Source organism: Bubalus kerabau, chromosome 4 (genome assembly GCF_029407905.1).
Source record: "Bubalus kerabau isolate K-KA32 ecotype Philippines breed swamp buffalo chromosome 4, PCC_UOA_SB_1v2, whole genome shotgun sequence".
NCBI classification, from domain to species: Eukaryota; Metazoa; Chordata; class Mammalia; order Artiodactyla; family Bovidae; genus Bubalus; species Bubalus kerabau.
In genome coordinates, this window is record NC_073627.1 from 172,264,940 (window position 1) to 172,289,230 (window position 24,291).

Sequence of the window (24,291 nt, forward strand, 5' to 3'; positions counted from 1 at the left end):
TCTCGTCTTGGCCTGCTGCCTGTTTCTGTAATAAAGTTTTATTGGAACACAGCCATGCTCACTTGTTTGAAAGTGAAAGTGAAGTCACTCGGTCATGTTTGACTTTGTGACCCCATGGACTGTAACCTACCAGGCTCCTCAGTCCATGGAATTTTCCAGGCAAGAGTACTGGAGTGGGTTGCCATTTCCTTCTCCAGGGGATCTTTCCAACCCAGAGACTGAACCCAGGCCTCCCACATTGCAGGCAGACGCTTTATTGTCTGATGGCTACTTTCACGTATAAGGTAGAGCGGAGTATAGTTGTGAGTATCTGTGTGACTCATCTTTACCTAGTCTTGCCTTAGCTTTCAGCTCGGTTTTCATAGACAACTTCTTGAGAGTCTGTATAGCATAGGAGTTACATTCTTAAGCTCTGGAGCCAAATTGTTTTGCCACTTATGAGTTGTGTAGGCCTTGGGTACATTGTTCAATGTACCTCCTTTGTAAAATAGAGACAATAATAGTATCTAGTTCCTAGGGTTCTTGTGACATTTTCTGAGGTCATTCACCTAAAGCACTTAGAGCAATGCCTGGCAGGTAGTAAGTACTCAGTAATAGCTGCTGTTGTTTTCCTCTTCTCCTTTTTACTTCATTGCTTTACCTAATATTTTATTAAATTATATATTTAGAATAATAAACACAGTTGCGGTACATGGGCTTGTGGATAAACACAACTGATACCCTCAATCAACACATAGTTTCACTGAGAGAGACAGCTAGTGTTGCTCCCTTGATACTGGAGAATAGCCTAGCTAATGTGTCATTGCTATGCTATGCTAAGTCACTTCAGTCGTGTCCGACTCTGTGTGACCCCATAGACGGCAGCCCACCAGGCTCCCCCATCCCTGGGATTCTCCAGGCAAGAACGCTGGAGTGGGTTGCCATTTCCTTCTCCAGTGCATGAAAGTGAAAAGTAAAAGTGAAGTCGCTCAGTCGTGTTCAGACTCTTAGCGACCCCATGGATTGCAGCCTAACAGGCTCCTCCGTCCATGGGATTTTCCAGGCAAGAATACTGGAGTGGGGTGCCATTGCCTTCTTCGAATGTGTCATTAGTTAAATTGATTAAGAGAGTTCTGTGCAATAGTTTGCTGAGAGTTTAGGACAATAGTATATATAGGCAAATAGTGGATTAAAATAGAAAAGGAGACCAGGACCATATTTGTCAAATACACTGAAGGCCAAGCTTGTACTTAGCCCAGTAGGAAATGGAATTTTTTATTCTAAATGACGGGGGTCATATTTAAAAAAATGCAAATGGTTTAGGATATGGAGTTGATGTGAGGAATGAGTGCAATATGGTATGGTAAACATTACTTAGGGCACTAGTATTCATCTGTTAAAAACATCAATCCAGTTCTTCTTTGGATTATAATATCAATTTTGAATTGAGAAAAATAAATGTTCTAGACTGAATGTGAATAAAATTAAATGGCTTCTCTAAAGGTAACAATGTATACCGTGCCCCTAAGAATCTGTTTCTTAAGCCCTGTTCCCGTTTGCCTCTGCTGTTGATTCTTCTTTTTGCCTTCCTCACCAGACATGCTGCAAAAAAGAAAAAGATGACATAGTTGTCACTGGAAAAGCAAGTGTTTATAGCGACAAGATGACTTCAACTAGTGGAATATGTCAGATAAGTCAGTAACCAGGCAGCGCCCAGATAACTCTGCCATTTAAAGTTGGCAAGCCAGGAATGGTTGGAAAGGGAGGGAAGAGAGAAGGCAGGTTGCTGACTGATGCCTGCACTCCCACATGCAGATTTTAGCATAATAAAGCCATCGAAAAAAATCTTTTCTGTAGTTTGTGACTAAGTATGAGAAGTCAGCAAGGGTCTGACTCTTAATCCTATTAAAACAAGCCGTTTGTGCCAAGAGAAATCTTAGAGTAGGCACTGGGAAGGAAGTGCTTTTGAAGTTTCCTTTGCTTTGAGTAATATAATTTCATGATTTAGGTAACATCCCCAAGCAGAGGAGGGGCCCATCCTTAGGAATACAAAGCCCTGCAGAGAAGGAAAGGGTTGAGAAGGGTCCACCCTACCTCTTTTCCTTTGAACAAAGGACCTAGGTTTTTGTATACAACCTGCTTTTGTAGGCTGAGGACATTGTGCAATGCAGCATAATGAGATGGAAACCTGCATGACAAAAGTAAATAAGAGAAATGATTTGGGGGGGAACACGCGAAGAGAGCAAAACTCTAGCAACCAGTAAAATGTTAGCAGACCTTTTTTTTTCCAGCCAGTTTGAGTCTTTCCCTAAACAGGTAATAGAGTTATTATAGAACTATACAAAGTTTTTATGTAATTTTAAGCAGTTTAGAGCATCTAGAATGTATTTGCTCAGTTCATGAAATGAAAGAGGAATGCTGCTGTGTCCCCACAGGTGCCCGTCCCTCTCCTGCCTCTCCCGATGGCTTTCTGTCAGGTGCCATCACCTTGTGCATCACCTGTATCTTAGTACATCTCCTGCTGTGTTTTAATTTTTTTTTTTTTAATTATTTGTATGTATCCCTTCTCCATCAGACTGAGCTTCTTGAGGAGAGGGTTTCATCACAGTACCTTCACTCCATAGGTGCACAGTAAATTTGAATGAATGAACAAAAAATATAAAAACAAATGAATGAATGAAGAGACTGAGTTTCTCTGGTCAGACAGAGAATCAGATATTGAACCCAGGTCTTCTGATTCCGAGAACCCCTGTCCCCTTCATTAGCAAGCAAATTCTTAACCACCAGGGAAGTCCCAAGTCTGTATGTTTTCAGTGACATGAAAGTGACCCCTGTGTGTGACTTGGATGTCTCCTTTCAGAGATAAATTCTGTCCTCTAATGAGAAAGCAGGCTATCATTAATAATAATATCTCATATTTATGCTACCTTAGAATTAGGAGGTATTTTGACTTATTGATCCTTACAAACCTGTGAGATGGGTAGGGTGGGTATTTGTATATCCATTTTGCAATAAAGGATCTAGTGCATGTTGAGTTCAGGTGATTTGCTTAATATAGATGATATATGGTGAACTATGGAGAAGGCACTGGCACCCCACTCCAGTACTCTTGCCTGGGAAATCCCATGGATGGAGGAGCCTGGTAGGCTGCAGTCCATGGGATCGCAAAGAGTCGGACATGACTGAGTGACTTCACTTTCACTTTTCAGTTTTCATGCATTGGAGAAGGAAATGGCAACCCACTCCAGTGTTCTTGCCTGGAGAATCCCAGGGATGGGAGCCTGGTAGGCTGCCATCTATGGGGTCGCACAGAGTCGGACACGACTGAAGTGACTTAGCAGCAGCATGGCGAACTAATGTCTACAGCTGAGAGCCTCTGCTGCCTAATCCAGGGCTGTCCCCACTGTTCTCACACTTTTCATAAAACACTGAGATCTTAACATAAATCATACTTAAGCATTCATGATTAGCATGGTGGAAATGCGTCAAGACTGCAAAAGGATCCTATAAGAGGAGTTTGAAAGGGTGCATCTCCTGAGTGCATTATTCCAGGATGTGGCTTAGCCAACAACAAAAGGTATCAGAGAAGTGGAGTGTAGTAACTGGGAGATCCAGTCCCCATTGGACTTAGGCCCTTCTGTCATTGCATAACTAAAAGACCTTTTCAGTTTGTTTGTTTGACATATCAAATTTGAGCTGTCCTATTCGGACCAGGCAAATAAAAGCTTTTCTAAAGGCTTCTGTGAAGAATGTAGTTGTATACTTGATCTTCTTTGTAGAGAAAGGTGAGAGTGGGCAAGAGAAATAAGAGCTTCTATATTATTTGTCACTAAAACAGGATATGTAAAGCTCAGAAACCCCTCCTGCTGCTGCTTCCCGGCAAACTGTTTGGAGAAATCATGGGGGTTGGGGAAAGTAGCTAGCCCAGTGTTACACAGAAGCTGGGTCGAAAAGCAGATGTTACGGGCTCAGGTGACTAAAGAGTATATTAGCATCATTGGGACTTTCTTGACTGTCCAGGGGTAAAGACTCCAGGTTTCCATACTTCTACACTTCCACTGCAGGGGGTACAGGTTCAATCCCTGATTGGGGAATAAGATCCTGCATGTCCTGTGGCCCCCAGAGTTAATATCAGTTCAGTTCAGTTGTTCAGTTATGTCCGCCTCTTTGCGACCCCGTGGACTGCAACATGCCAGGCTTCCCTGTCCATCACCAACTCCCAGAGCTTGCTCAAACTCATGTCCATTGAATCGGTGATGCCATCCAACCATCTCATCCTCTGTCAGCCCCTTCTCCTCCTGCCTTCAGTCTTTTCAGAGTTAGTATAGGTGTTTACAAACAATATGCATATACTCTTTTCCCTTTAAAAAATTTTTACAAATGATAGTGTACAGCATCCCATCTTTTTTCATCTCATAATATACCCTGGAGGTCATTCTCTATCAATATGTAAGAGCTTCTTCATTGTTTATGGCTACGAAGGAGTCCATTCGATGGAAACAGTTTACTTCATCAGTGCCCTGTCAATGAATGTTTAGCTTGTTTTTTCAGTATTTTTTGCTGTTAAGGACAGCCCTGCAACAAATAATTTTGTTCATATAACATTTCACATATGTGTCAGATTATCTGTAGACTAGATATTTAGAAGTGAAATTGTAAATGATCAGTGAGAGAGATGAGAAAGTATCATTTCCTTAAAAATATCTTGATTTAAGTAAAGGGCCAAGTATAAGCAGTCTCATCAAAATAATGTTGAACTGAGAACTTGCCAAAAGTCACATCACAATCCTTTTTCTAGTGTTATTCAGTGAAGTATTACTCAGGGTATTATTACATTGTAAAGGGATGTTATACACTAAGGACAAAAGGGAACTGTCTCCTAGCTACTTTTACAAGTATTTGCCATGTAGAAGACTAGCCCAAAGAGCCTGCGGATTCCCTGGTGGCTCAGACAGTGAAAAGAATCTGCCTACAATGCAGGAGACCTGGGTTTGATTCCTGGGTGGGGAAGATCCCCTAGAGAAGGGAATGGCAACCCACTCCGGTGTTCTTGCCTGGGAAATCCCATGGATAAAGCCTGGCAGGCTACAGTCCATGGGGTCACAAAGAATCCGGCAACTAACTTAGACTTAGCAACTAACACACACGCACAATCCTGGCTCCAGGTGCCATTGTTTGTGCTGCAGTTAAAAAATTGGAGCCTTATTTATTAAGCTACACACAAGTGGTAATTATGGATTTAGACTTGAGAAAGTGAAAGTGTTAGTCACTTAGTCATGTCCGACTCTTTGTAACCTCATGGACTGTAGCCTGCCAGGTTCCTCTGTCCATGGAATTCTCCAGGCAAGAATACTGGAGTAGTTAGCCATTCCCTTCTCCAGGGGATCTTCCCCACCCAGGAATCAAACCCAGGTCTCCTGCATTGTAGGCAGATTGTTTCCCATCTAAGCCACCAGGAAAGCCTGATTTAGACATACTCAGTAGAAATAACCTACTTATTTTGAGTCTTCAACTCAAAATAAATGTGTATTTTTTGATTCCCGCAGATCTCATCTTATGTGTATATAATCATAAAGATAAACATGAATATTAGATGAACACAAACTGTCAACTTATGATTTTAGAATAAAGAAACTTGTCTATGGGCCATGCTTTAAGTACTCATAAATTCTCTGTGGCATAGCTCTGATAATCTCTGTGGGATAGAAGATGACTGGGCTTACTTTTGGACTGTAACTCCTGTAGTAAGGTGAGAGGCGTATAGGCCCTAGCATGTAAGTTACCCAGATGGGTCCCATCTTTTCAAATATAAGCTTTTTTTAATGCCAGATTCCCAGGGGAAATTACTGCTAGGGAGTGCCAATGAGATGCCTCACTAGATTTCTTTCTGCCTGTTATTTGGACAACTTGTAAAACGCCCACGAACTTTCTAGAAACTAACCATGAAAAGAGTTTCGTTTATTATGGCTTCAAAAATAGCCAAGGTGTATGGTGCTGTGTTATAGCTTAGAATTAATGGGTAGAGTTAACTACGTCTTACCTATTCTTAAGAAACTTAGAATGTAGAAAATATAAGATGGGCCAAAACATCTTATAATGTACATATTTACATTTCAAGGTTGCACTTTGAACAATCTTTTTTCCTTCTCAAAATGCTAATGAAATGTCTTTAGAAATATAAAAACGAGAAGCTATGTTGTCATGATTTACGATAAATATTTGATCTTTATCCCATTTCTGGCTCAGAGCTAAAACCCTTGGAATTTCCTAAGTGGCTAGAGTTGGGTTTCCCTGGTGGCGCTAGTGGTAAAGAACCTACCTGCTAGTTCAGGAGACAAGAGACAGGTTCGATCCCTGAGTCCTGAAGATCCCCTGGAGAAGGAAATGGCAACCCACTCCAGTATTCTTGCCTAGAGAATTCCATGGACAGAGGATCCTGGCAGGCTACAATCCTTGGGGTTTCAAAGAGTTGGACACAAGTGAAGCAACTTAAGCACCCATAAGCCACTCAAGCAAATTTTATAGAACTCAAGGAGAAGAGATTGTGGGAGCCTCTGACCTATAGCCAGTGGATCACAAACACAGGCTTGCAGTTGACATCTGAAGTGAAGGGCAGTCTTGTGGGACTTTCTAATCTGCATAATCTGATGCTATCTCTGAAAAGATAGAATTGAGTTGAGTTGTAGGACACCCCACTAGAGTTAGAGAATTGCTTGGCAGCAGGGAAACCACCCATTAAAATATCTTTTATCATTAGAAAATAGAGATTAAAGAAACCTGAAACTTGGAGACATCTCAAAGACTATAAATGCAGATTGGAATCAAATTGAAGCAAATTACTGACCACCTGATTCAACATGGGTGAAGAACATCCTTCCCTGTGAAGTGCAGTGGATAGGGTTCACTGGCATACCCTGAACACTCGCAAAATGAGAACAACAAAGATTAGAAAGAAAAATTAGCTATGGAGTAGCTATGCGTGCGTGCTCAGTCGCGTCTGACTCTCTTGCAACCCAGTGGACCATAGCCCTCCAGGCTTCTCTGTCCAGGGGATTTCTCAGGCAAGAATGCTTGAGTGACTTGCCATGCCCTGCTCCAGGGGATCTTCCCGACCTAGGGGTCAAACCCGAGTCTCCTGCATCTCCTGCATTGCAGGCAGATTCTTTACCCGCTGAGCCACCTGGGAACCCAAGTGGGAAATGGACGAAGGACAAATCAAAGGATTGGAGGGGATTATACCTATGCCAAGTTTAGAAAGAACAGTAGATTGAGAAGTAACAGTAATGACTGTTGATCAAGGGCTCACTGTGCTTGGGCGCTGCACTGAGTTCATGTTTAAGGGCACGCTGCCACAAGGTAGGCAATGCTCTCATTGCTGTCGTCATGGAAACTGAGTATCCTGCTGCCTCAGTGAGCTCTTCATAACAATCCCTATGAGGTAGGCTACTTCTATTGATTTTAGAACAGAGGCCAGAGATGTTGAGTAATTCACCCAAGGGCCCACAACCAGCAGGTACAGTTGTACCAGTTAGAGATTGAGCATAACTTCCTTGCATACTTGGAGAGCCGCCATAAAACAGAAAAAGAAAATATCCCTTCTGCCCACAACTTCCTCCTCATGTTTTTTATTGCTTATTTTTAGTGGTCTATTCAGGATCTCAAGCTGAACTCCCATTTTCGTACAAGCAGGAGCCGATGGTTAGGGACAGGCCCTGGAGTGCTTAGCTGGGAGCCAATCTTAATTTCATTAATCACGTTGGGAACTGTTCCCACAGTGTGTAAAAGAAACTGCTGTCAAATTCCAGAGATGAGCCATTTTGTATTAAATTTAGTGTTAGCCCAGAAAGTTCCTTGATTATTAGGTGGTTCAGTTCAGGTCAGTCGCTCTGCCATGTCCGACTCTTCGTGACCCCATGTACTACAGCATGCCAGGCTTCCCTGTCCATCACCAACTACCAGAGTTTGCTAAACTCAGGTCCATCAAGTCGGTGATGCCATCCAGCCATCTCATCCTCTGTCGTCCCCTTCTCCTCCTGCCTTCAATCTTTCCCAGCAATCAAGGTCCTTTCCAGTGAGTCAGTTCTTTTTACCAAGTGGCCAAAGTATTGGAGTTTCAGCTTCAGCATCAGTCCTTCCAATGAATATTCAGGATTGATTTCCTTTAGGATGGACTGATTGGATCTCCTTGCAGTCCAAGGGACTCTCAAGAGTCTTCTCCAATACCACAGTTCAAAAGCATCAGTTCTTCAGTGCTCAGCCTTCTTTATGGTCCAATCCTCACATCCATATATGACTACTGGAAAAACCATAGCTTTGACTAGACGGACCATTGTCGGCAAAGTAGTGTCTCTGCTTTTTAATGTGCTATCTAGGTTAGTCATAACTTTTCTTCCAAGGAGCAAGTATCTCTTAATTTCATGGCTGCAGTCACCATCTGCAGTGATTTTGGAGCCCAAGAAAATAGTCTGTCATTGTTTCCCTTGTTTTCTCATCTATTTGCCATGAAGTAATGAGACTGGATGCCATGGATTGGAATGAAAACTGACCTTTTCCAGTCCTGTGACCACTGCTGAGTTTTTTAAATTTGCTGGCATAGTGAGTGCAGCACGTTGTCAACACCATATTAGGTGGTGCTATGTGTAAATTTTGAGTGAGACTGGACTACTTTTGTGCCCTTTTGGGATATCATAATAAAGAAATGCTTTATTTTAGTTCCTGGTTGAAGCTTAACTTTCTTTTTAGCTCCCTCGTTTAAATATATTGGGTTGGCAAAAAAGTTCATTCAGGTTTTTGTAACATCTTATGGAAAAACCCAAACAGAGTTTTTGGCCAATCCAGTGCAATCCTGCGATTCTGTGCACTGTATCTATGTTGTCTCGTGCTTGTGCTTATTCCCTTAGTTGTGTTTATAACCCCATGGGCTGCAGCCCACCAGACTTCTCTGCACATGGAATTCTCCAGGCAAGCATACTGGAGTGGGTTGTCATTTTCTTCTTCAGGGGATCTCCCCAACCCAGGGATGGAACCCGCATGCATCTCTTGCGTCTCCTGCATTGGCAGGCGGGTTCTTTACCTCTGAGCCACCTGGGAAGCCCTTATCTCTATTGTTTGTCTTTATAATTCAGAATTTTGGTTCTCAAATTTTAGAGTACGTAAGAATTGCTATATACTTGGATATATATCTAGATTCTGAGGCCCCATTCCCTGAGAGGAGATTTGAGAGTCTAGAGTGGAGTCCATAATTTTCACTTTTAGCCAGACTTCTTGAATAATTCTGATTCAGGCAGTCCTTAGACCACACTTTGAGAAACTCGTGAGTTAGGAGGGTAGTAATTAACATTTATTATTTTCTATGTATGTTATTAATGTGTCAGTCACTTTCATATGTATCTTTATATTTGGTGTTCAAAAAACAGTGAGATTTTATTATCCCAGACTTATGTGTATTATTTCCACAAAATTTTAGTAAACCTGTTCTTAGCTCCAAAGATGGCATGGTCTTGTGATAGTCAGTGTCTGACTCCAAGAACCAGGAGGGCTCTTGCTCTTGGTACTTTTGCTTCAGCAAGCTCTCTCAGAATTTCTACTCTTTTCTTTCAAGCTGTAATAATTATAAAGGCACAGGTGGGCTATAATCCATACATTGCCTGAGAATACCTCAGATTGCTGAATCAGTGGTTGGGAGTGATCACTCTGTGACATTTACCATTTGAAAGTTCACACAGAGGCATAATAATCAGAAGTGTTCTGGTATTTTAAAGGAGTAGAATAAATGGTGACATTTTTATGAGTTAGTTTTTTAAAGTTCTGTTTTTGACACTGAAAATATATAGTAGAACGGCATTTGGGACTTTTGTTAATTTCAGTGGAATGCTGAAATGTGGCCTGGAGCTCAGGCTACATGGAAATCCATTACTTAGAGCCACACAGAGGCAAAGCAGCCTGCAGTACCGCAGTTAACCGTTTTAACACAAGGCACAACTACTCTGGAGGTGGATAACAGCTAGAGTTAGCTCCTCCTCGACAACTTAATGGACGTGCCTGGTGACTCAGGCGGTAAAGAATCTGTCTACAATGCAGGAGACCCAGGTTCAATTCCTGAGTCAGGAAGATTTCCTGGAGAAGGGAATGGCTCCAGTAATACCCACTCCAGTAATCACACCTGAAGAATTCCTTTAATCCGCTTTACAGACTAGCCGGGGCCCTTAGATAACTTGATGTTGGTTTATCCTGAGTATAGAGAGTATTCATTTCTTCCTCCCAATAGAAATAGGTCTGTATTTCTTTCCAAGCTCCCTAAAAACTACAACTGTGTTTCCTAATCTCAATCTTTCAGAATTGCCTCCAGAAACAGCTACCTTTGTTTTTTGTTTGTTTTGTTTCCCTTTGACTGGGGGTGGGGGGGAGGTTCCTCCTTTCCTAGCCATGGATTGAACTCATGCCCCCTGCAGTGAAAGCATGAAGTCTTAAGCACTGGACCACCAGGGAAGTCCCAAACACCTTTATGTTAAGAGACAAGGACAGAAGAGTTGGGTGAAAGTCCAATGATAGGAGTAATAAAATGATCCCTGGACTTGAGGTCAGAATCTGGATTCTAATTGCAGACTGCCGCTAGACTGACTGCCACATGACCTTGACTAGTCAGTCAACCTCTTGTACCTCTATTTTCCAGCTATTAAAGCAAGTAGCCGTTCTTGTTTAATCCAGTCCTATCTTTCGCATGCACTTAGGTCTAGCAACATACTACACTGTGCTTGTTCAGCAGGAAAACCTGAGAACATGCTGGAAAGAAAGTTTACTCTTGATTGGACCTAGACTCAGAAGCATTCAATCAACAAGTATTTATTGAATACCAAGGTAAATGGTATATTAGACTCCACATAGTCTAAAGTAGGCCTTACTATGCATTCCATGAACAAGATGTGAGTAGTTTTCTTCAGCCTTCTTATTGAGCACTCGTAGAACACAACCCAAAAGTAATAATAATGCATTTTTGTATGTTACATGGTCTTTTTCTCTCAGTATTTCTTGCCATTCATTACCTTATTTTAATGATACAAAAGCCCTGAAAAGGAACAAGACAGATTTTATCTCATTCCCCTGACTTTCAGATGAGATGCCTAACTCAGAGATCAAAAGTGATTGTCAGAGACTACCTAAGTGGTGCAGTGGTTAAGACTCTGTGTTTCCAAAGCAGGGGCCGTCAGTTCAATCCCTGGCTGGGGAACTAAGATTCTGACATGTCATGAAGTATGACCAAAAAAAAAGAAGTAGGGTGATTTTGCCCCGAGGGGATATTTGGCAAAATCTGGAGATATTTTTTGGATTGTCACAGCTGGGATAGTGCTTCTGTCACTTAGTGAGTAAAGGCTTGGAGTACTGTTAAACTTCCTACAGTGCACAGGACAGCTCAAAAAGAATTGTTCAGCCCCAAATGTCAGTGAGGTCAAAACTGAGAAACTGACATTGGCATTTTACCTCCAAAGAATACAGAGTGATGGAGTTGGATGAAGCAGAAATCCAGGTCTTGAACTCAGTCTAGTATATTCTCCAATGCCCTTAGCGTTAAAAACTGGAGTCACATAAATTCTGGATTTATTGCTAGTGTTTTGTGGAGTGAAAAGTGGGATTTGTCAAATATCATGGCTGAAGATTTCCATGTTTAGTACAGATTGTATAACCCAATAACAATCCACTAGGCACGTGCTGTCCAGGGAGCTTAGTCTACCTTCATCATATTTTTTACCTTACTGAGAAACTACCAAATTTGAGTAAGTTACCCAAATGCTATTGAAATCTGAACGCAGCCCCTTTAACAGGCTCTGCATAGTACCTACTGCCTATCGAAAGACTCATGAGACTTTTATGGGAAATGTCACCAAGATACTCAGAGAGAAAGTAGCACAGCCAGGATTGAATCTTACCTGACTCATGCTCTTAACAATATTCTGTAAGCTTAACTCCCTCCTACAGAAGTGGACCTGTGACTTTAGAAGCTCTTACAATCCAAGGTAGTCCTTGTATTCTTCAGTTTTGCCCCTCAAACCATTAAATAACCCAGAAATTAGAAGGTTTGTCTAATCCTTTGGAAGTTTTAACAGATGTCTGTCTGGATTTGGGGAAATTAAAGGATTATGGTCCATGGCTCTGTAAGGAATTTGTTTTTTTCCATCTGTGAACGCCTCACAGAAAACTAGAGCAGAAAATATTATTAGGTAAGAACAAATAAAGGCCAGTTATTCTACACAGCAAAGTATTCTATTAAAGTCTAAATCTGGTCACATCCCTCCCCTGCTTATTACCCTAAATAGCTTCCAGCTGCCCTTGGAGTAAAATTCAGTCTGCTCTACATGACCTGTAGGGCCTTCTTCACTGTCCCCTTCTGCCTGTCTTCAGCCTCATTGGCTTCTCTTCCTGTACTCCGTACGTTCCATTCATACTGACCTTGAATGACCTTGATTCTTTCTTGCCTCAGGGGTGCTATTCTCTGCCCATCTACCCATTTCCAGTAATTTTCAGTCTGCCTAAATGTTACCTTAAGAGGGCTTCTCTGTTCTCTCTTCTACCTCCCCTGCTTCGTCTAAGTTCCTTTACTGTTATTCTCCTGCCACAGCACCATGTGTACTTCCAACTATATACTTAAACACATTTACTTAAATATTTAATGAGAGTTTCCTCCTCTAGGGTAAGTTTTGCCAAGGGAAGAATCTTGTCTTTTGCACCTGGGTCCTTGTAAGTAGATATAAAGCCTACATGGGTTTTGTAAGAATTAAATACATTTTGAGTGAATGAATATTTTGTCCAGTGTTCTTCCAGGTGCAGTAAGGAGGTATGAATTAGTAACTTGCCCTCTAAGAACTTTGCTGTGTGTATATGGTGTTTTTTATCGTGTATTTTAGGAACTGTAAGTCAAATGTTCCATAAGAGAAGATTGCTAAAGATATCCAATAAAAAGCAATTTCTTCTGTCAGGAATTCAAGGAAAACCTCATAGATATTTTAACTTTATCCTACTTCTGGCTTCCCTTGTGGCTCAGCTGGTAGAGTCCACCTGCAATGCGGGAGGCCAGAGTTTGATCCCTGGGTTGGGAAGATCCCTTGGAGAAGGGAAAGGCTACCCACTCCAGTATTCTGGCCTGGAGAATTCCATGGGCTGTATAGTTCATGGGGTTGCAAAGAGTCAGACACGATTAAGCGATTTTCACTTCACTTCACTTACTTCTGACACATTTTAAGTGAACTGTAAATGTTGAATAAATAATGATAGGATTTTCACATATTCAGAAGATGGGACGGGAACTACTGAGCCAAAAAAGCGTACAGCTATCAAAGTACTAAATTCAGGAAGAGTGAATGGATGACTTTCAGTGGAATATCTGAATGTGAAGAGGATTAGATTGGGGTAAGGCTGGGAAGGAAATCTGTAACAGAGACATAAATAAATGCCAGTGAAAGTGAAAGCCACTCAGTCGTGTCTGACTCTTTGGGTCCCCATGGACTATACAGTCCATGGGATTCTCCAGGCCAGAATACTGGAGTGGGTACCCTTTCCCTTCTCCAAGGGATCTTCCCAACCTAGAGATCGAACCCAGGTCTCCGCATTGCAGGTGGATTCTTTACCAGCTGAACCACAAGGGAAGCCCAGGAATACTGGAGTGGCTGGCCTATCCCTTCTCTAGCGTTTCTTTCCAACCGAGGAATTGAATCACGGTCTCCTGCGTTGCAGGTGGATTCTTTACCAACTGAGTTATCTGGGAAGCCCCAAATGCCAGGTAGTGGACATAAAATAAATGATGAGAAGGGTGAGGTGAAGATACTTCTGTGTTTCTTTGCAGACAGATTAGTTCGTGGGAGTAAAACCTAAAATGCAAATCACGGTTTGAGAAATACATGCAAATAGTATCTGGATACTGGTTTCACTGGAACTACTGGTTCTATTATCGACACCATCACCAAAAAATAGCCAAATGCAGCTCCTATGAAACACCTCCTATGCTTGGTTTGGCTGGAAACAGAGTGTTTGCATCCTTATATTTCTGGAACGGAAACATCCTGAGGGGTGTTATAACAGTTGTTACAGAATTTGGTTATTACTGAATAGCTGCATCTGATGACTTCTAAAGTCCTTCCAGGCTTTTTTGTGTGTGTGGGGGGGGGGTGGGGGGGGCACGCTGTGTGGTATGAGGATCTTAGTTCTCCAACCAGGGGTTGAACCCATGTCCCCTACAGTGGAAGCATGGAGTCTTAACCACTGGACCACCATGGAAGTCCTAAAGCCCTTCCAATTCTTAGTGAGATTTCTATGATCCACAAATTGAGAGGCAGGGCACTAGGTTTTATTTTGAGGTGGTCTGCCGATAGATGAAGAGATGGCTCGTTCATCTCTTTCTAGGTCTACTTGTTGAAGCCAGACTTCTCTCCTTAGCTGAGTCAGGAGGCTAAGCATCCAAGAGGAACTTGTTAAATGTCTGCAGTTGATGAAGATGAACACTTGGAGAAACACTCCATTCAACTGTTTCTCTTACATTTTCTCAACAGTGTTCTATCAGGTGATGACTAAAACAGACAGATTGAAAGAGCATTAAAAAAAAAAAAAAAATTGGGATATTTGAGACCTAGTCTCAGTTGGATAATGAGGAAAGGCACATTGTGATATGAATGGTCTGAGGTATTAGAACTAGACCTTGTAAGAGGAGGAAGATTTGTTGCATTTAGAGATTGTAAGGATGGGCCTGGCAGACTAGAGAAACAATGTCAGTGAAGACACCAGACAGCAAAGAGTGGTAAGAGTAGAAACTGGGCTAATTAGGCTTGTTCAGCTGAAACACAAAGTACCTATAGGCAGAAAGGTAGGTTGAGGCCTTTATTTTAAAGATCTATGATCTTAGAACAAGGAGGTTAATATTTCAGTGGAGAGGTTGGTAGGCAGTGGAATGTTGGGGACAGATAAGTAGAGCCATGCTTTAGGTAGATTGATTTGTCATTGATGTATCACATAGGATGAACAGAGGGCAGAAGTACCATGAGTAAAACCCATGTTTGTAAGAGAGTGATTGTGAAAACCAGAGGCAGGCTGAGTGAATCTTCTAATTTATTTGGATTAGGAAAAGTGATCAAAATTTGACACTGAATAAATAGTAAGGCAGATTTAACAGAGAATAATCCCTGGCCTAGGAGTGAGGATACATAAGTTCTTGCCAGGGTCTTCCACAACTTTCTAGAATAACATTGAACAGGTTGCTTAAACTTTCCATGCCTTGGGGTTCTGTGGTGGCTGAGTAGTAAAGAATCTGCCTGCCAATACAGGAGAAGCAGGTTTGATCCCTGGGTCAGGAAGATTCCATTCCCCTGGGAAGGAAATGGCAGCCCACTCCAGTATTCTTGCCTGGGAAATCCCATGAACAGAGGAGCCTGGCGGGCTACAGTCCATAGGGGTTGCAAAGAGTTAGACATGACTGAGTGACTAATACTTCCACTTTTCACTTCCTGTGCCTTGGTTCCTCTGAAACAAGAAGAGATACTGTGAGGATTTGTTGTTGTTATTCAGTCAGTCAGTAAGTCGTGTCCGAATCTTTGTGACCCTATGGACTGCAGCATGCCAGGCTTCCCTGTCCGTCACTGTCTCCTGGGGTTTGCTTCAGCATCAGTCTTTCCAGTAAATATTCAGGGTTGATTTCCTATAGGATTGACTGGTTTGATCTCCTTGCAGTCCAAGGCACTCTCAAGAGTCTTCTCCAACACCACAGTTCGAAAGCATCAATTCTTTGGCACTCAGCCTTCTTTAGGGTCCAACTCTCACATCTGTCCATGACCACTGGAAAAACCATAGCTTTGGCTATATGGACCTTTGTCAGCAAATAATGTCTCTGCTTTTTAAGGTGCTGTCTAGTTTTGTCATAGCTTTCCCTCCAAGGAGCAAACATCTTTTAATTTTGTGGCTGCAGTCATCATCTGCAGTGATTTTAGAGCCTAGGAAAATACAATCTGCCACTGTTCCCATTTTTTCCCCCATATATTTGCCATGAAGTGATGTGACTGGATGCCATGATCTTAGCTGTTTGAATGTTGAGTTTTAAGCCAGCTTTTTCACTCTCCCCTGTCACCTTCATCAAGCGGCTCTAGTTCCTCTTTACTTTCTGCCATTAAGGTGTTATCATCTGCATTGGGTATTTAAAAAATTAAGTTTGTCCTTAGCATGCTTTCCCGTCAAAATGATAAGCCTCTGTTATTATATACCTGTATAATTTGTCTTATAATCAGTTCCTCCAGGACAAGCAGGCTTCTCATCTCCTTTGCTCAGCCTGAGCAGATTAACCATTGTTGAGTGGAGCTATAGAAAGATAAAGTTTATGATAGAAGGGGGTGAATCACCTGGAAGCAAAGCCTTTCTTGTCTTATTCTGATTAGAATCAAATCATGGGTTTGCGTTCTGTCTTTTCCATAGATAGTTAGAATGAGATTCACAGGGCAGCTCCTGAGTGGTCATTCTTAGCTAAGAACTTCAGTATAAAAGATCTACTCCTGCTAATTCACAGCTCTTTTGTTCTTCTAAAAACTTTCAGTCCGTGTAGCCTTTCTTGTTTGCCTAGATCATGGTGTGTGTGCTTAGTCGCTCCGTTGTGTCTGACTATTTGCAACCCCAAGGACTGTAGCCTGCCTCTGTTCATGGAGATTCTCCAGGTAAGAATACTAAAGTGGGTTGCCATGCCCTCCTCCAGGGGATCTTCCCAACCCAGGGATTGAACCCAGGTCTCCCGTATTGCAGGACAATTCTTTACCATCTGAACCACCAGGGAATTGGCCACTCATAAATGGAGGCCCTTTAAAGTGTAACCGTTTGAAGTAGTTTTCCCCTTTGTCTCTGTCCACTGGTTACTATTGATGCTTCCGATTAGTCTGATGCGTGAGTGGTATAGCCACATAGACTTTGCTGTCTCTTTAGTGTGTAGAGTGTAGTTTGGTTTCTTTCCACAAACAGTGCTTTCAAGGAATCCTGCAACAAACTTATCATCTTTGCTATTGTTACTTCTTATGTTCACTTAAGATTGTTTTTACTGAGACCCTGTTCAAGGGAGTGCATGGTAGCCAGACTTAGATCACAAAATGGTTTAGGCCTAAAGTGGCTTCTCTTAAATCAAAAGGCTAAACCTGCTTCTTTTCCTCAGGGACCTCCTATGCTGCAGCAAAGAGCCAGTTTTGTCTCTATGATGGATCTGTTTCTTTGACTTTAACTTTTGTTTTGTGTTGCTTTTGTTATTATGTTGTTAGTTGCTCAGTTGCGTCCGACTCTGCAACCCCAAGGACTGTAGCTGTCAATGGGATTCTCCAGGCAAGAATATTGGAGTGGGTTGCCATGCCCTTCTCCTGGGGATCTTCCTGACCCAGGGATCCAACCCTGGTCTCCTGCACTGCAAGTGGATTCTCTGAGGGAGTGGGAAGCCCTTTGTTATTATAATGACCTGCCTTGGGGAAGACTGCACCTCTGCTGGAAAAGACTGATACATCACCTCTGGAGGTTGGCCATTCCAGGAGATATTTGCAAGATAATGGTCTTTACTTCTTCAACTCCTACCTGTCTCTGTCCTCCAAAGAACCTGGCATCCAGACCCAGACAAGATGGTTATTTTGAGACATTAGTCTGCTGTCTTTGTCAGCTAGCTTTCCTAATAGAATCATATTCCTTGCCTCAATCTTCTGGTTAATTGGCCTGTCCAGCAGTGAGCAGACCGAGCTTGGACTCAGTAACACCTGCACTATCTGTTTACAGTAGAGCTCACTTTGGTATTATCAACAAAGCCACAAACTTAGAAGAGAAGATGGTAGCTTTAGGTTTTAAAGTATAAAATCTAAGTTTTCTTTCTTTCATTTTCATTTTGTATATTTTTAGTGGTAAGGGCTTCCCTGGTGGCTTAAATGGTAAAGAATCTGCTTACAATTCAGGAGACCCAGGTTCAATCCCTGGGTGGGAAAGAAGGGAAAGATCCCCTGGAGAAGGAAATGGCAACCCACTCCACTATTCTTGGGTTTTCCTGGCGGCTCAGATGGTAAAGAATCGCCTGCAATGCAGGAGACCTGGGCTCAATCCCTGAGTTGGGAAGATCCCTGGAGGAGGGCATGGCAACCCACTCCACTATTCTTGCCTAGAGAATCCCATGGACAGAGGAGCCTGGCGGGCTTTAGTCCATAGGGTTTGCAAAGAGTCAGACATGACTGAGTGACTAACACAGTGTTGGTGGTGGGGTTTTGGAAATTATTCTCCGGCGTTCTTTCTTTATAAAGCTACAATTATAGCACATGCCCTATCCCCTCCCATCACCTGCCAAATTTAATCTGGGCAGAACTCTGAGATTTTAAGGTCTTTACCATTTCCTTTTTCTTATTGGCCTGACTTATTTTCTTAACTGTCTCATTTTCCTAAACTGTTATTTAATACATTGATATGGCAGAACTCTGGGAGTCAAAAATTTTTGCCAGTTCTGGCTAGAACCTGTGTATAAACTTAAGATTTACTCACGCCTAATACTCTTTGTAAATGAAATTAGTTTAAGTATCCTTATGATTACTGCACTCCAAGAAGGATACAGGCCAAGGGAAGAGAGTTAAAATATCCAAAGCATGGTGCAGTTATATTCAAACAGTTATGACTACATTTCTGTCAGACAATTTGGAGTAAAAATGTGAGGCCAGGGCCTAGAGTATGAGTGAAACAACATCATGGCCATCAAGGGAAAGGGTCTTCCCTATTTATAGTCATCAAATTGTATTTCCCTTCCCTAGAAACCACTGCATTTTTTTTCTAAACAACTTCAGTATATTGGCCTGAAACATCAGGTTATGGAGAGGCACCAAGGCCTGATTTGTTACTGCATTATATCAAGATCTCTCCTTTATTCCTACATTCCTTTACCGCTTCCTGCAAACAGCATAAGTGCAGGATTCATAAAAGATCGTGTTAGTTACTCAGTCATGTCCAAGCCCTTGCGACCCCATGGACTATAGCCCTCCAGGCTCCTTTGTCCATGGAATTCTCCAAGCAAGAATACTGGAGTGGGGAGCCTTTCCCTTCTCCAGGGGATCTTCCCAACCCAGGGTTCCAACCCAGATCTCCTGCATTACAGGCAGGTTCTTTATCATCTGAGCCATGTATAGGAAAATTTCAAAGTTCACCTATAGAGGCACTTGAAACAAACCCAGAGTCATTCCTCAGAATATCTGCTGACCCCATACAGGTCATGAAAAGGCAGGATTAGTCCAATTAAACTTGTTGCGTAATCACATGAACATAGTCCATATGCAGGAATCCTTGTTTATGGTAGTAAATTGTCTTTGATGTTGAATTTCCCCTGTCTATGCTTGCCAAAAGCTTGTATCATCAGTCATAACTATTGACTCCAGAAAGCAGAAGAGTGACTAGATAGAGTTCCCTTTGTTAAATGTTTTTACAAATCTAAAAAAGAACATGACCCTAATCATTTTAAGAATAAAAGCTTTCTTCCTTATCATGAAAGTCAGGAAAGACTGGTGGCAGTCTCCAAAAGAATTATCTGAGGCTCCGGATTACATCTGACTGAGCTGGAGGAGAAGGGACCATATGACAGATGTGTGACCACTTCCGTGTAGTCTTTTGTGGGATCTAATGTAGGTGTTATGGACTGTTGTTTCTAATTCACCATTGTGAAATACCAGGAAAATAAAAGAGGATTTAAAGTTTAAAGTCAGTGCTAAGACGCAGAATGGGCATCAGAATTTAACCTGCTCACTAGTTCCCTGTCTTCTCTCTATAAATTGATATATATTTTGCTAGAGATGATAGATTTTACAAAAAAGATTCTGGCCCTCTCAGCTTTACAATGCGTGTGTTTGGGGGAAGTGTTGGCAGGAACAGAGGAAGTTTCTTTTTGATGATTCTCAAAAGTAGACTGAGAAGGAATTAGATCCTTGAATCCAAGGTAGTTTTGAAACCTATTTTTATAAAGATGGCACCATACTTATTAAATGGGGGAAAGGGGACGGTAGAAAATGCAAAGCTATATGGGATTCAGTGCTGTTGTTGTTCAGTCATGTCTGACTCTTTGTGATGCCATGAACTGCAGCACACCAGGCTTCCCTGGCCTTCACCATCTCTCAGGGCTTACTCAAATTCATGTCCATTGAGTCGGTGATGCCGTCCAACCATTTGTCCTCTGTCGTCCCCTTCTCCTCCTGCCTTCAGTCTTTCCCAGCATCAGGTTATTCAGTATAGGATGTGTCATTCATTCTAATAGTATTCCAGGCAATACAAGCAAGTTGGTATACAGCCAACCTCAAGTACCCAGCTGAACATGAATGTTCCCTGGAAACTGAATAGTGTAAAGCCTTCCAAAGAAATAAGCTTCTCACCTATTTTTATATGAACTAAGTTTCATAGAAATTCATACTTGATATTTTTCTCTCACCAATTCCTAGACGTTTCTGATCTATTTTCTTAAAGAGCAAAGAAGTTTTCTATGCTAGACGAAAGAGCTTTTATGAACCATACACATGTGTTGATAGTCATTTTGTGGCCTTGGGAGAGAGGATAGGCAGAAAGGGCTTGAAAGTGGTCTTAGTTAGCTAGAATACTCTGAGAGAGAAGCTAACAGAAAGCTGACTTTTACCTAGGATTCCACTATAAGAAATCCATTGTGGGCTTTCCTGGTAGCTCAGTGGTAAAGGGTCCACTTGCCAATGCAGCAAACGGGGATTCGGGGAAGATCGCACATGCCATGGAGCATCCAAGCCCTTGAGCCACAACTCCTGAAGCCCACATGCCCTGGAGCCTGTGCTCCACAATAAGAAGCCTGAGTAGCAGAGCTGGAGAATAGCCCCTTCTCTCCACAGCTGGAGAAAAGCCTGCACAGCAACAAACCCCTGGCACAGCCAAAAATAAATAAATTCATTAAATTATTAAAAAAAAAATCCATTGTGAGAGTTTGCTGGTGGTTCGGTAGTTAGGATTCAGTGCTTCCACTGTTGGAGGCCTGGATTCAATCCCTGGTCAGGGAATTAAGATCCTATGAGTCACATGGTGAGGTTAAAAAAAAATTAAAGTTAAAAGAAAAAAAAAAGAAATTAGTTGTCTATTGACTGTGGGAGGAAATAGATTCAGTTCCTGCTCTGTTCTCTAGTATATTTCAGTGTGAAATGTATCCTACAAGGTGATACTTCAAAACAGGTGCATAACTTGAAAGAAAGTTCTTAGGATTTGGACATATAGAATACTGGTACATATTCTATATGTCTATATGGACATATAGAACACTAATACATCTGAAGAGATTTGATTAAGTACTCTCATTAAATAGGTGTCTCTGATTGGTAATGAGATGTCTGGACAATTAGGAACCCGTGATTCTTCAAAAGAAACTCGGTGAAAGGAAGAATATGTAAAAGTTCATGAGGAAAATCAAGGGTACAAATCTTAATTAGTTTCTGATGCTATGTCCTTACTTTTTAAATTGTCCTTTACAGTTCATCTTATGCCCTAAACTGAGTTGTGACTGTTCAGTTTCCCCTTCTAACTTTAGCCCTGAAGCTCCATGAGGAAGGAGTCTATGTCTGCTTCATCTATGTATGTCCCTCAGTCGCTGATGCCAGAAGGCACACCACATTCGTGTGTTCTCTCTTGTTGATTATTTTTGTGTGTATTCTTTTTTTTTTTTTTTTTAAACCATTCACTATAAATAAACCTTTGTGGACAAAAATCTTATTAGGTATCTGTTTGTACCTCTAATCTAGTCCCCTTATGGCAATGGTATTAACAATACCAGCTTGTTGAGTTCTCTCATGATGAAGCAATACAGTATCTGGCATGAAAGTTATTTAAATTCATAGTTGAATTTTGATTATCTGTAATGGATGCTTTGCCATTTCCTTTGCTGGAACCTATTTTTTCAGCTTGCTATCATAGAATCGTGGGATAGAAGTTGAAGAGGGGGAAATAAATGGTGGAGTATTTGTGCTTTGGTATCTAAAGCATGCCTCTTTTCAGCCTCTTAGTAACCCTGCCATATTCCCCTGTCTCTTTCCTTCACAGCACTAATCACCACATGAAACTGTTCTGTTTACTGTGTCTCCATCCTGTGCTTTGTTTGTCTTATTCACTGTTGAATTATTAGCACTTAGCTCAGAGTTTGGCGAAAGCTGGATAAATATTTATTGATTGGATTAATAAAAGAGGCACACAGGCTCATGAACATGAACACCTACTTGGGATTTCTAAAGAACTCTTTCCTCCACAAATTGGCATTCAGGGACACATCAAGAGGATCCCACCACCTCCCTCTCTACTCTCTTCACCTTCCCACTCCCCACCCCATCTACCAGAATTTTTGCTCTTTGGATAACATCTTGGATGGACTTTTGCAATAAAACCATTAAGGGGTAGTAAACATAGAGACAAGACTGAACGTGCAGTTGTCTAGACTTAATTTAATAGAGAATATCTAATTTATACCTTTTTCCCCCCATGTTCCCAGGTCTAATGCCCTGCTGATATTGATAGTGTATCAAATTCTGAACACACTGCTTGCCTAGGGCAGCAGTAGACCTTTCCTTCTAATTTAAATTAGCCGAAGGCTGGTGGTCCCATATGTGAGAGTATATTCATAATATCCTGATTGAACACAGGCCATCCAATTAGGTGAATTATCTTGAAACTCTTGCTTTTTATCTACTGACATTTGTGATCAGAAAGGCTGTTAAATTTCATCCATGGCATCAGTTTTATACAAATTATTTCCTGCCACCCAAAGAAGCTACTTTTCTTCTCCTTATATTTAAGTTTGAACATACATTGAATGTATCTAGAAGAGCATTGATTCTTCAGAATAAGAGTTAGGTTTCTGATATTGTATATCTGATTCACTTTGTATTGTATTGCATAGCAGAAACTAACATCACATTGTAAATCAACTATACTTCAATAAAAATGAATTAAAAAAAAAAAAAGAGGTTTCTGAAACCCTATGTACAAATCCCTTCTGCCACAGTTTCCAGAGGACATCCCTATTGGTGCAGTTACTCCTCTCTGTGTCTGTAGATAATTAAAAAATAATTCTGAGTAAAATGTTAGGGGAGCATATATTTATTGGCTGAAATCCCATGTAGACTAAATATTTATCAAGAAACAAGATTTGGGGAATTCCCTGGCAGTCCAGAAATTGGGACTCTGTGCTTCCAGGGCAGGGGACACAGATTCCATCCCTGGTCAGGGAACTAAGATTCCACATGCCACACAGTGTGGCCAAAAGAGAAAAAAAGACAAGATGAAACATTGTGAAGATTTAAAAAAAAAAAATCAAGATTTTGTATTTTTAATTATTGTATATAATTCTTTTTCTTAAAAGGATCTTCTGCTGACTCAACTTTTCCTGGGAAAATGGGCCATTCCCACATCATGGGGATGAACATGGATATGAGTGGTGGAGACAACAGTACCATGCCACCTCACCATCACCCGACCACTTCATCTGACCACTCCCATGATCACATGATGATGATGATGGTAAGTGCCGAAGGAAAGGCAGCCCGGGCCCTTTCCCACCCACCTGGGTCAAAAAAATAATCAAATTTTAGGACTAAAAGATGATTATGTTTGTTGTTTTTGTTCAGTCACTAAGTTGTGTCCAACTCTTTGCAACCCCATGGACTGTAGCACGCCAGGCTTCCCTGTCCTTCATTATTTCCCAGAGTTCGCTCAAACTCACATCCATTGAGTTGGTGATGCCATCCAACCATCTCATCCTCTGTGTACCCTTCTCCTGCCCTCAATCTGTCCCAACATCAGGGTCATTTTCAATGAGTCGGCTGTTCGCATCAGATAGCCAAAGTATTAGAGCTTCAGTTTTAGCATCAGTCCTTCTATTGAATATTCAGGGTTGATTTCCTTTAGGACTGACTGGTTTAACCTCCATGCAGTCCAAGGGACTCTCAAGAGTCTTCTCCAATACTACAGTTCAAAAGCGTCAATTGTCCGGTGCTCAGCCTTCTTTATGGTCCAACTCTTACATCCATACGTGACTATTGGAAAGACCATGGCTTTGACTGTATGGACCTTTGTCGGCAAAGTGATGTCTCTGCTTTTTAATACACTGTCTTGGTTTGTCATAGCATTTTTTTTTTTCAAGGTTAAAGATCAATTTACCGATGAGGAAAAACTAAGGCAGACCTAGAGAAGTCAAGTGATTTGCCCAAGATTATGTGGCAGGTTAATTTCAGGGCTATACCAGAATCGATATTTCTATGGTTCTTTCTTCAGTGTGTCTTCCTTTCAAAATTGACGCTTTTCTGGATT

The 24,291-nt window shown here is 41.5% G+C and overlaps 1 protein-coding gene across 5 annotated transcripts in view; it reads left to right on the forward strand.

The window, feature by feature from the left end:
- Window positions 1-24,291, forward strand: part of SLC31A1 (solute carrier family 31 member 1) — a 36,556-nt gene that overhangs the window by 3,694 nt on the left and 8,571 nt on the right. For 4 of the 5 annotated variants that reach the window (XM_055579378.1, XM_055579377.1, XM_055579374.1 and 1 more), the window contains exon 2: window positions 23,345-23,502. In XM_055579378.1, coding sequence (XP_055435353.1) covers window positions 23,377-23,502 — 126 coding nt within the window. In that variant the 5' untranslated portion in view covers window positions 23,345-23,376. Of the gene's footprint in view, window positions 1-10,741; window positions 10,837-23,344; window positions 23,503-24,291 lie in introns of all 5 variants that reach the window. The other variant, XM_055579375.1, reaches the window with a different exon arrangement.